Raw genomic sequence first — 12,706 nt, forward strand, 5'->3', positions numbered from 1 at the left:
TTTCATTTTTAAAAAAATTTTATAGAATATGTGACAAATTAGTTCAGTAGATGGAAGGAGCTAAAATATTTCACTACATAAGACCAAATTATGAAGCTAATACTTTAGTAAGAATACCTTCAAATATACTTCTCAGAGCATTTTCAGATACAATATGCCACATGTTCCTCACAAACACCATGGGAGGTAGGAAGCGTTATGCTCATTGTTTTTTAGTTTTTTTTAATGTTTACTTATTTTTAAGGGAGGAGGAGACAGAGCATGAGCGGGGGAGGGGCAGAGAGAGGGAGACACAGAATCTGAAGCAGGTTCCAGACTCTGAGCTGTCAGCACAGAATCTGATGCGGGGTTCAAACCCACAAACCGTGAAAGCATGACCTTACCCAAAGTCAGACGCTTAACCAACTGAGCCACCCAGGCATCCAGTTTTACTCATTTTATAGATGAGGAGTCAGAAAATGGTTTAAAGTGAGTTGCCTAAGGCCTTGACTATTTATGACTTCAAGATTTCCAGACCAATGAATGATACTCTGATTCTGTTTGGTATAAACCTTCTCCCCCAGTTAGTATGTGGGTGGGGTGAATTTAGACATAAGGAAGAAATGGGGGAAATAAGGTGTTTTCACAGTTAATTTATGTAAAATACATTGACAGCTTCCCTCCATAATTTATAAAAGTCTGGCCGAGGTCAGAGAATGAAAATAATCAATTTCTAGATTTCATTATGTAATGGCTTTCACTAAAGTATGGGTTTGACCTATGAAGACAAATTCTGCCACATCACAATTGTTTTTGAAACCTGCATAATCAAAGCAACTTAATATTGTCTAAAACAATTTGTTTCTGGCACTATTCTATTTCCTAAATTGTCCTTTCCAGAAGCCCTCTACACTTTAGCACTTACCACAGGCTGAAGGTTAGGACTCTAATCTATAACCATTCACCTTAAGAAATCAAGAGACCTTTCAATTCTCAGGACACTAACTTATTATATTTGGAAGGGCATAGACACAATAATATCAATTTCACTTGAAACTAATTTTGTTTCACAAGTCTCTTTAGAGAGGCTCATCAGTTTCCTCATCCATGCAGGTGTGTGGTGGCGAGCTACATTAACAGCATCTGAGCTAAGATCATGCAATTCAATTTACAAGTATTTATTATCTGCTGAGCAATATGTGGTGCTACGTGGGGCTTGACCATAATCATCCTTGGACCCAGAAGTAGTATCAGTAGTACTGGTGCTAGGATGGCATGTGGTTGGGGCAGGGCTGGCCAGTCCACCAGGGTTTCAAATGCATGCATTCCCACCTGATGCGCAAGTCAAGGTGACCTTCCTCTCTGCGGCAGTGTCCACAGGGATGGCTCATCTGCTGTCTGGAGTGCTGATCAATTTCAGTGCTGAGGAGGTTCCTTCTGAAGGTTCTTCCCACTCACGCTCCTCCTCTGGGTACTAGCCCCCAACAAAGGCTCTTATTGAAAGAGTCAGTCCAGGAGGCCATGTTTGTTTTACATGACTCTGCCTCCTTGATGATTGCTGATTGGACAGGCATGGGACACAGGGGTGGCTCATCCACAGGCAGATGGACTGGACCAATCAGAGTCTCAAGATTTGGGCAGAGATGGTAGTCAGAAAGGGGTGGGAACAGGAAAGAAAAGGTGGTGCGGAGTGGGTCTTGGGATGGATTCTCAGCTGTATGCACAGTAAAGAGAAAACGGAGAATGCTAGGAGGCCACAGGAAGCGAGAGAAATGAGCAACTATACAGAATATACAGAGAGAAACAGAGATGAAAGCCCATATGGAGAGAAGATGTGAGAGAAAGTAAGAGTGAGGATGGCTGTCTCCAGGCTTTCCCATATGGGATCTGTGTTTTATTTCTATGAAATAGCTCTGTGTTCTCTCAGTCAATTCCCACACTTTTGAGCAAGTGTGAATAGTCCTTGCAAAGGTCTTTGACTGGAATACCTTCAAGGTTGGACTATAGGGGAGAATTTAATTTCTAACACATGGATCTGAGTCAGTCACTGCTCCAAGCTAGATCACTGTACTTCCCTAAGAGTGTTTAGCTGTATTTTGTAAGGAAAGTCCAAGTATTTTCTGGTGTATGGTAGAAGGAACAGATCAAGTTTAAATTATGTTCTCAAACTTTATAAATAATATCTGTTATTTTACTCATTAAACATTGAATGCCTGAGTAGAAAAAGGTGCCTCAGGTAGAAAAAAGAAGCTTATTTATCTATAATCAATATTTAAGTCTTTTGATCCATTTCTCTGTTTACTGCTATTAGAAGAGTATTTTTTTGTCAGGTATTTAAATTCCTGTCTTCATCTGTACTCTGATATTTTTTAAAAAATCACAAATCTAACAATTTCCTATCCATTCTTCCATCAAGATTGTTCAGAACTTACATGCTCTGCTGCTGAATTCTTAAATTAACGAGTGTACAACATAAGTTCCAGGACCAGAGAACTGATTCTTATATAATCCACTCTGTCTCAGTCAGCCCAGGGTGCCGTAACAAAGTACGGCAGACTGGGTGGCTTTTAAACAACAGAAATTTATTTCTTACACTTTTGGAGGCTGGAAGTCCGATATCAGGGTGCCAACAGGATCAGGGTCTGATGAACCCTCTTCAGAGTTGCAAGACTGTTGACTTCTTACTGTATCTTCACATGGCAAAAAAGAGGGCAAGAAGGCTCTTTGAGATCCTTTTTACAAGGGCACTAATCCCATTCATGAGGACCCCACCTTCATGACCTAATCATTCCCAAGGCCCCCACCTCCTAATAGCATCACATTGGGGTTAGGATTTCAACAAATGAATGGGGGGTGGGGGTTGGGACTCAACATTAAGTCCATAGCACAATAGCACATCCTGAAAGAGGCAACTTGCTGCTGTATAGGTAACCACTGCCTTCGCAGATCATGGGTACCCAAGGCACACAATAGACCTTTATGTTCCTGCACCATGGGACTGCCTCTCCTAATGCGGAGCATAGAGCCTGCTACCTCATAATGAAAGGCGGTTGGCCTCACTGCCTGCTTGTTTGGCTCCATGGCACAGAAAGAGGAATACGCCCCTGCAGTCTTGAACAGCAGTTGAGAATGCCATTTCCTCGATGGCACCCTCTGGAAAAAGCCCAAATGCATTTCTTTTCATGAAGGCAGAAAACTCACATCAAAACAAGTTCTGAAAAGTGTTTATTATGCCACAAATGCATCGTCCTCTATACACTTTATCTGAAGTCCTTTACATATCCAATCATCTTTTTTTTCTTCACAAGAACGTAGGGGTGTCCCTCATACGACCCTTGTCTACTTTTTAAACTTCTTAGCACAGTTCAAGAAATGCATCACAGACAAGCGTGCAGGCAGCATGGTGAAATGGAAAGCAAGTTGAATCATGAATCAGCAGGCTTGGGATGGAATCCTCCAGGAGGTCACTCCACTTTTCTGGACTTCTGATTCCTTCTGCGAGATTGCCACGGTCGTCTGTGGCTTCTTCAACTGTCTGGAGGATCATAAGGAACACAGACCCTCTGGACTCTCATGACTCTATTTTTGCCTCCATGAAGCACTTCTGCCTTTCCTCAGAGGCAGCAGTCCGGGCGTCTGTCCCCTCCATGATGCCAGGAGACTCTTCGGAGAAGGGACCACCATTCATCACAGAAAATCTAACAAGGGTGGCTGTCTCCCCATTGCTGGAAAAAAACATGAACAGACTGATTTCTTTTCAACTTAAGGTTTTCCTCCCATATACTTTTCTTAAACCTGTGGTGTCTAGTTTACCAGAGTGTCTGATTTAGCACGCTATATTTTTAGTCGTCTCAGTTGATGAACTCAATACTTCATGGGGTTCTGCAAAGACTGCAATGAATTGTTTCTCCATCGTCTTAGCAAGCTGGGGCCATGCCGGTGCAGACCGTAGGCTCATTCTCTTCTGTAAGTCACTGGAACATCTGAAGCGCAGAAACTGTCTTTGAAGTATATATTTTAATTATACTAAGGTCTTGAAACTTCATTGTCACATACAGGATTTCCAGGCATTTACCAAGTAGACAAAGTACTGGGTTGATATCATTGCACTGATGAAATATTAATATTATTGATAAGGCGGGACAATGTGGCTGACTTTATCAGACTCATACCATTTGCATGAAAGGCTGAGTTTCTTTGGCTCTTTGTTCATTCAAGTGCATGAATACCTATTTGGATAGACTTAGGCATTGTGTTAATCTGTCAATAAAATCTTGCACCATCCACAGTGTTTTGCAAGCTGATTTAGGTTTTGGACTACAACAACTGGCCATTGGTAGAAATATACCATATATACACATGGAAATTACAAAAATACATTTTATTTATAGCTGAGTTTTTCTTAAGTAACAAAAAACTAACACTATGAAAGATCAACCAGCATACCAAAAGGACACTACCTAATATCATCCGAACAAGAGACTGGTCTGGGGATTCCATGACACATCATCTCTGGAAATTTCCAGAAAGGGCAATTTGCCATTGGGAAATAAAAACAGCTTCTTTGAAAAGTCTGTGCTTTGACAGTTTGAATCTCTCATTCTACTCACTTCCACTCCTACTCTTCTCTCAACTTTTAAATTTCCACCTTTGCTCAGTAAAGACCAAAGAAACTCATGACGGAAATGGAAGGATGGGCTCAAGAAGGCATGGGCACAGCTGAAGCTAATGGGTCATGGGTGAAGGCAGGACAGGACCTCGTTCTCCAACAGACACCAAGTAAGCCCCCAGCAGAGTTGGTGAGGGGACCAGAGTGTTCCCTCCCCTGGGCTACCTGAAATTTTGCTTTTGCGCTGACAGTCAGCAGCTGATGCCTCAGGGCTGCGAGGCAGTGTCCAGCCAGAGCTCCAGATGCTGACTTGCCAAGCCAGGAAATGTGATTTACCACATCGCGGTCACAAGGTCAGCAGCCCTGCCATTTCAGCAAATGTCCTACATCCATTGACTATGGGGGGGCAGGGGAAAGGAACTGGCAAACTCCATAGCTTAAAAAAATGTTATTTACATTTAAACGTAAATCAACAGATTTTCTACATTCAGAGGCTCCTATAAACAGAGGCTGCAGCCTGGGGAGACTGGGGAATCCACTCCTTCTGCTTCAAACAGGCATCAGTTACCACTTCCTTCTGTATTGCTCGGCAGCACACACTGGACATCGCTGTTGAAGAGATAGAGGTTTTCTTATCGAAGTCCATGTATCTATTATCTCAAAATAGACAGAAACTTGCTCTCAGGCCAACTTCATTGCAAGGCAAAGAAAAACCTCCACAAATGACTGTTTTTCTTTTGTAGGATCTTAAAAGCTCTTAGCACCGATTCTCTTTCAGTTAGATCCCAACTTGCACGGTACTCAAGTTCCAAAATGACAACACCTTTTCAAAAACTTGTCAACACAAATCCACCATTCCCTCTCATCTGCTCTCTTTCTCAGCTGTTGTTTAATTAATGGGAGGAAAAGAGTCAGGACTATTTATAGGTGCAGTCATCGACAATACTCATTTTCATCCAATTCATCTGACTTCGAATATGAACCTTGAAAAGAAAAGGACTGAAGTTTCTTGGCTGGAGTCAGTGCCTCCTTTACAGACCAGAGGTGATTCAAATGATCACAGTCATGGCTGAATGAGAGAGAGAGTACAGTCTGGTGCTTAATCAGATGCCTGCATTGCCTTTAACACAGAAACAGAGTTAACATGCAGAACTCACCGAAGACAGAGCAATGTTCTCCCCCTTCTGGTGATTTATTAAAATGTGGCATTGGACAGGGGTCTGCAGATTAGTTAGTGTCTCTTGTGACTAAGGCTCCATAGGGAAATATACCCACAGTTCAAACATTTAACTTCACAGAATATCAAACATATGGTCCCACACGGGGACTTCTTGACATACAATCAATTGAATAAGCCAAGAATCAAGTTGTTCAAGAGTCTCCTCTGTTGCCCAGAAGCCCCACCATTCCCCTTTTCAGAGACTGAGGGTGAGAAAGACTCACACATGGTCTATGCCTCAAGTCCCAGCATGTTAGGCGGAGAAAGCAGAAAACTGTTTCCTCAGAGTCTGGAAGTCCCATGGGGCTAAGGCATTAGACCTGGAACTCAAACATGTCTGTCTGTTTCTTGGCCAGCTTGGCCACCTCTTCGCGGATGGCCTTCACGAGGGCCGCCGTGGAGATGTTGGTCAGGGGCGTGTCAGATGGGTCGTTCTCCGCGAGGCTCTGCTGCGAGGCCGCCGCGGACGGCCCCGGGGCCTGCTCCAGGCTGGGGTGCAGGCCTGCTGGCTGGCTGTACTGGCGAGGGAGCCTGGAGGGAGAGTTTTGCTGATAACGTGACCGGGGGTAAGCCTCTATGTACCCTGGGAGGGGGACCTGCAGAGGGTCGGGAGAGAAGAGAAGGGCCCAGTATTAGGAAGGGGTTCAAGTCAATACTGGATGCAGGAGGGGACTGAAGACAAGGAAAGAGATCCAGAAGAAAATGGGGGACCACTGTACACATATAAAATCTGGAGTCTGTTTGTTTAGAAAATAGGTCATTTGGACTCGCTGGATATGCTGGTTAGATGAATTAAGTAGGTGTTTTGAACATTGCTATAAGCAGTTGGAACATGCCTGAGTCTCCCCCTGAATCTACCTGCCTGCCTTTTTAACATAAGCACAACCCAGCAAACAGAATTACTGTTCTTCACAGACCTCAAAGGACTCAGTGGTTTATCCCCGACAATAACTGCTCACACTGAAGGAGCCCTGTGCTGAGGGCTTTCCACATGCTATCATCTCATTTAATTCTCAAAGCAACAACCTAGGAGGTAGATACTATTATCCTTATTTTATAGAAGAGGACACTGAAGTAGACTGTCACAGTCTTTGGTGACATGATTAACAAGCCACTGAGACATGCTTTGAGCAGGTCCATCTGATGCCACAGGCTGGGAGTTAATCTCTGCACTGTCTTGGACCTGGGATATGATCTTGGATTCTTGAAAAATTTTGTCTTTTCATTAAAAGTGGAAAACACATACTTCTGTGCCTAAATATATGGACATATCTAGGAATAAGGACAAGTCAATGATTTGGAATTCAGGCTCAACTTTCCCACAGAAACCGTGCCACACATGGGGATGCTGTTCGAGGGCAACCCACAAAAGGCCTTTATATCCCATAATGCTAGTTGGAACCCTGTGGGATGAAAGACTATGGACAACATAGGCACAGGGTGCTGTGGGCAACAGACACGTGTGGGGAGTCAGGCAGCTTTTGGGGAGAAGCAGCTTAGCTGTGTCTGGAAGATGAATAGCTGTTGCCAGGAAAACAAGGCGGGAGGGACTTTCCAGCAGAGGAAAAGCAAAGGCACAGGTTAGGGGTGCACAGGGGATGCAAGAAGCTTCGGGGGTTCCGTCTGACCAGAGAGGATGTACAGCATATTGAAAGAGCTCAGGAAAGGCAGACAGGCAGGGCCAGATCAGAAAGCCACTGAATGCCAAGCTATAGAGTCTAGTTTTCTATGGCACACTTCTGAGGAACACAGCATGTTCCCATTCTTTACAGAGACACTTGTCTGGGCTCTGGTGACGATGGAATAGGAGGGGGTTGGGCGAAGAGTCAAAAATTTTGGGTGGGTGAATATTTAGCAGGAAAGTGGCCTCCTTCTACTCCCTGCATGAGGTGTCTGACAACTCCTCCTGAGAAGGCAGCTTTCTGACATGCGTGCCTGCCGCCTGGCCAGGGAGCCACCAGTGCGCAACCAGGCAGAGGAGGGGCCTGTGTTTTAGAAAGGACACTTGGGAGGTAGACTCACTGGAGGTCAAGAGGAGAGCTCTTGACCCTCGTCAATGGGCTAGGTGAGGGCCGGTGAGGACCGGCGTGAGGAAAGAAGTAGTAGAATGGATGTCCCAAAATTTGGGGCTTTAATTTCCCAAGACCTGACAAAGAAAGACAAAATGGCAAATAGGTGCTAATGGTGAGTCCTTCTGCACAAGGGCTGTGCGTATTTCCCTTACACCTTAGAGGAAAACCAGAGTTGAGCGGTCTGCATCCTTGGGCCACAGGCACTAGGAATGTGCAGGAGGTGACTGGGGGGGAAGCAGATCCAAGGCCAGGACAGGGGACTTGCCCATCACGTCTCAGCTTGACTGTTCGTTCTTCTAGGACACCTTCCCCTGCCCTACATTAGTCGAGGGCTTCCTGTAAGGTGCTTTCATGTGGTTTCTCTAGAGTAACGGTCATCACCCCAGATGCCAACACCTGTCTCAGGCCACTGACATCGTCAAGGCAGAACTTTGTCTTGCTTGCTTATCCGTGTGCACCAGTGCCCAGAATTATGCATGGTACACAGTGGGGAGTCTCTCAGAACTTGGGGTTCTGAGAAACACAGTTTGAAAATCACTGGAGGGTGACCAGCTGGTGCCATATGTTTGTGAGGGAGGCTGTCATATCCCCTTTCCTCGCATTTCACATTTAGCTGGAGCTTAGAGTGACTGTCCAACTCTTAAGGCCCCTCAGTTCTACAGCATCGAGCGTCTTGGTACCAATGGCTGGGACGGACAAGGGATACCTGACTCCACTGGAGTGCCCTCAGGGTAATACCCAGAAGCAGAGAAGATGAAGAGATGAGACACTCTTCTTCTCTTGCAGTAGATGCAGGCTGGAGCCATCACATCTTGCTGGCCAAAATTCAGGGCCGGTGAAAACCACGCGTTCCCTGGGCAGTGCCAATGGCAGGCATCACTTGTTGCTCACAGCACACCCCTCCCAATCCTTCTCCACCAAGCTCCAAGGATGAAACCTACTTGTCAACCCCGGTTGAGGTGATTTTATCTGAGCTAGCTCCTGAAGTCTGGATGCCTGGGATCAGGGAGGTCAGACATCCAAATGATGGTGGGGCCTTTCTCCTTCTCAGATGATGCGGAAGCGGACACCATCCCTGTCCCAATTTCTCAAGTTGACAACCAGTCCCTCTGAGCTTCCTGCACTTTGTTTCACATGTGAGAAATCACCTGTCCTCCTCCCTGGTGTGGTTCCTGCATGGGCACAACTGCCCTGCTTAACTGCAGGTGGTAACTGAGCCCCAGGAAAGACCCATTTAGGCTGTGGTGATCATGTTCCTCTTAAAAACAATGAACAGAAAAGCTAACTCTCCCTAATACTGAGTGGATGGGCCCAGAATGATCAAATCATCCCATTAGGAAGGTTAGGTCTTGATTTTCTGGGTTCCTATTCTTTCACCTTTAAGGCAATATGAACCCAAAGGCATCTGGAAGTCACCATAAGCCCAGCTATCATCTGTAAGTGTCTTGAGGGCAAGAGCCAAGGTTTGTAAAATACTTGTGTTGACTCCTCCAGCGTACCCACTGGAATTTTCCATGCAGAGGGTGAACCGACAAAGCTGTATGCTTACTGTTTAAATAGCACAAATTAAGTATCATCTACTTTCTGAAAAGCACACATCATGTTTAGACTGTGAGTGGAATTACGGAGTCAAGTAAGCTCTGAACTGATCAACTCATACCCAGTGATTTTAGTTGTTTGAAACAGCCAAGCATGACAACCAAAACAAACATAAACAACCAAAACAGATGGCACCAAGTCTCACATTAAGATTTGTAGACTTGGGGCACCTGGGTGGCTCAGTCGGTTAAGGGTCCGACTTCAGCTCAGGTCATGATCTCACGGTTCATGAGTTTGAGCCCTGCGTTGAGCTCTGTGCTGACAGCTGATGGCTGTCTCTCTCTCTCTCTCTCTCAAAAATAAATAAACATTAAAAAAATTTTTTTAAAAGATTTTCTTTTAAAAGATTTGTAGACTTAACAATAGGGAATCCTTATAAATTATTCTTCAAGTTTATTTACTCCAATTTGACAAACAATTCTAATGAGCTCAGACATGCTCCATTTGTAGATAATAGCCCATTAGGAAAAGCATATTTAAAGGTGGGTATATCTATGGAAGTGGAAACACTGTCAGCAATATAAGGTCCAGTTGGGCGCACAGTCAAAGAAAGAAAAATCATATTGAGTGTAGTAATAACTCTAAAAATTATAGTAGTTTGGAGATATCTGGTGTAGGGGCAATAATCCTACCATCAAAGCTCATCTTTCAAATGTCATTTTAGTATAGTAAGGCATCCTAATGATGCTGAATCATTTGTTAAAGACAAATTAAATTATGTTCCTCTTTTAAAGGAGGGGGGAAAGATATAATTCATTCCAGAAATTTTTAAATGCAAGAAAGCATGTATTTTTAAATGGTTTGAAAATTAAAGGGATAAGCTTTGATCATCAGGAAAGTTAATATATGTAGGAAAGCTTTGCCCCAGTGATGTTGTTTGGAGGTGGCATCACGACAATAAGAACAGACACCAGTGCTGAGGCCGAGTTGAACCTGCGGGCATAGAAGGCATGGACCTCAGGGTTTCAGACAGAGAAAAGATGACGCAGGCCTTGGACTGGATGTTTGCTAAATCTAGGATATATTTCAAATGTTGAGACCAAACCCTAAAATGACACACATTCCCAGGTGGCCCTCAGGTGAAGTCTGGGAGACAGCCTGCCTTTCTTGTCCATGATGGATGACATTCCAGAGGGATTGGGGCAACCCACACGAGAGGCCAGCACTGTGCTATTTTCGTTTGCTTGGTTTTTCTCACTTAGCAGCCCTTGACAGGTGACTCTGAGACGGGTCTGGGTGTGCCTATCCAGGTTTGCCTGGCTGCTGCCCTCTCTGGTCTAGGCTGGGCCAGCTCCAGTGTGCCACAGACTCCTACTTATGATGGAGCATGGGAACAGGAGGGTCAGGACAACACAATCCTTTGCCAGAAGTCAGGCAGAATGCCTTAGGATCTATGTGCAAAGTAATTCAATCTTGAGTTTCTAAAACTATATCTTCTGATACTCCATCTAAAATTTTTATAGAATTTTAAAACTAAAAGGAACAAATTTAATAACCGCTTTGAAGCCAGACCAATGCATGTTTGAATTTTGGCCTTAGCACCTAATGAAAGCTGTGTGGCTTTAGACAGTCATGTCACCTGACTGGGTCTTAGTTTCATTTGCAAGATGGGACACATCATGGGAATAATAATACCTACCTATAGGATTGTTGTGTAGAATAAGACCAATAAACCTCTAACATGGTGTCTGGCACATAGAAAATACTCAAAAACTGACGGTTTCAATAAAATTTGATTTGACTAAGGATGCCTTGCTAGAAAGAGGTGCAATCTGGACTGGAAGGCGGGTTTCAAGTTCCTCTGTCAACAGACATCCCACCTGGCTACACTGTCTCCACTGTCTTGACGTTAGCCACCTGCTTGCTGGCAAGGGGCCTGAGATAACAAAACACTCTTAACGTCTCATCCGTTTTCTCCCTAAAGTGTGTCGAGCAGGTAAGGCTGTGAGGGAAATCAGCAAGCCTCTCACCGAATCGGCCCACTGGCCTGGGAGCTCATTCTCTCCTGCATAGGACATCCAGGCCTGGTTCCTATAGGATGAGGGAGGCGTCGGGATGAAGTAGCCGGTGAAGCCAGGTCTGTTGGCAGCTGGGATGGCGAACACTGCCGGCACCGTATTACCTGGCACGGATCAGATGAATGGGGAGGATTAGGCAGCATCCCACCTACCCGGCTCACATTTGCACAAAGCTGGGGGAGCAGGGAAATGGGGGTGGACTCTGGCATGGGGGGAGGGGAAAATGAGGTGTGGAGCAGACCTCAACCTGCAGCCCTAGCCCTACCCACCTGCCCACTCATCTGCTGTGACTCACACCTGGTTTTCTAGAGAAATGGCGGCCCAGCTCCCCTCCCTGAACTCTCACCACCCCCCCATCCTCATCCTAACACCCCTTACCTACTGGCAAGAAGAAGGGACACCTTAGTGTCCAGAGAGGCTTCTCCTGGGAGAATGGGTGTTTTAAAAAAGCCAAGAAAAGGAACCAAAAGAAATGGGTTCCATTGATAGAATTTCTGGACACAGTGAATTCTTTAGTTAAGTGTTGACAACTAAGTGTTTGTAGTTTTAGTCTAAAAGGTATGCTTTGAATAGACTAAAAAACCAATCAGGGCATGAAAAAACCTGGATGTTCATTTCAGCATTGTTTCGAATGGCAAGAGATTGGAAACAACCAATACGTCCCTCGTTAGCGGAAAGGACAAACTGGAAGATCACATCATTGAATGCCATGTGGCAGTTTAAACAAATGAACTAGATCTGTATGTACCTACCCATCCTGAAAACAATGCTGAGGCAAGAAAACAAACGCAGAAGGAAATGTATGGTTTGATATCGCTTGTGTACATGTACAATAACAAAAGCATTAATATACCCTATTGGATATACATACATATGTAGCAAAAAGTTAACACCCTCAGTTTAAGGATTGGGATTACCTCTGGGAAGACGAGGAATCAGATAGGGCTGGAGGGTTGTTTGTAATGCTTTAAAGATACATAATAATTTAAACAGAAACCCTGAAGTCGGGCAGATGTGAGCCTATACCCTTACTGTAGCCTATCTTAATATTTTGTCATAGTTCAGATTTTAAAGAAATAGAACAGCAGCTCTTCTCACCGAGGCTACTGAAGTCAGACATACAGTTGCAGGGATTGCTGAGGAAAGCAGGGAGCAGGTGGGTGTTTGGGGGCGGGGGAGTGCAAAGAGCACAGCACCAGGGAGGGGCTGG

At 44.7% G+C, this 12,706-nt stretch overlaps 1 protein-coding gene across 4 annotated transcripts in view; it reads right to left on the bottom strand.

Moving 5' to 3' along the window:
* Nucleotides 1–3,183: 3,183 nt before the first annotated feature.
* KIAA1549L (KIAA1549 like) overlaps nt 3,184–12,706 on the bottom strand; it is a 254,572-nt gene continuing 245,049 nt past the window's right edge. For all 4 annotated transcript variants that reach the window (XM_077772817.1, XM_077772815.1, XM_077772816.1 and 1 more), the window contains 2 exons: nt 11,449–11,600; nt 3,184–6,403 (listed from right to left, as the gene is read on the bottom strand). In XM_077772817.1, the coding sequence (XP_077628943.1) occupies nt 6,122–6,403; nt 11,449–11,600 (434 nt within the window). In that variant the 3' untranslated portion in view covers nt 3,184–6,121. The remainder of the gene's footprint in view (nt 6,404–11,448; nt 11,601–12,706) is intronic.

This window comes from Crocuta crocuta, unplaced genomic scaffold, assembly GCF_008692635.1.
Source record: "Crocuta crocuta isolate KB4526 unplaced genomic scaffold, BGI_CrCroc_1.0 scaffold382, whole genome shotgun sequence".
NCBI classification, from domain to species: domain Eukaryota; kingdom Metazoa; phylum Chordata; class Mammalia; order Carnivora; family Hyaenidae; genus Crocuta; species Crocuta crocuta.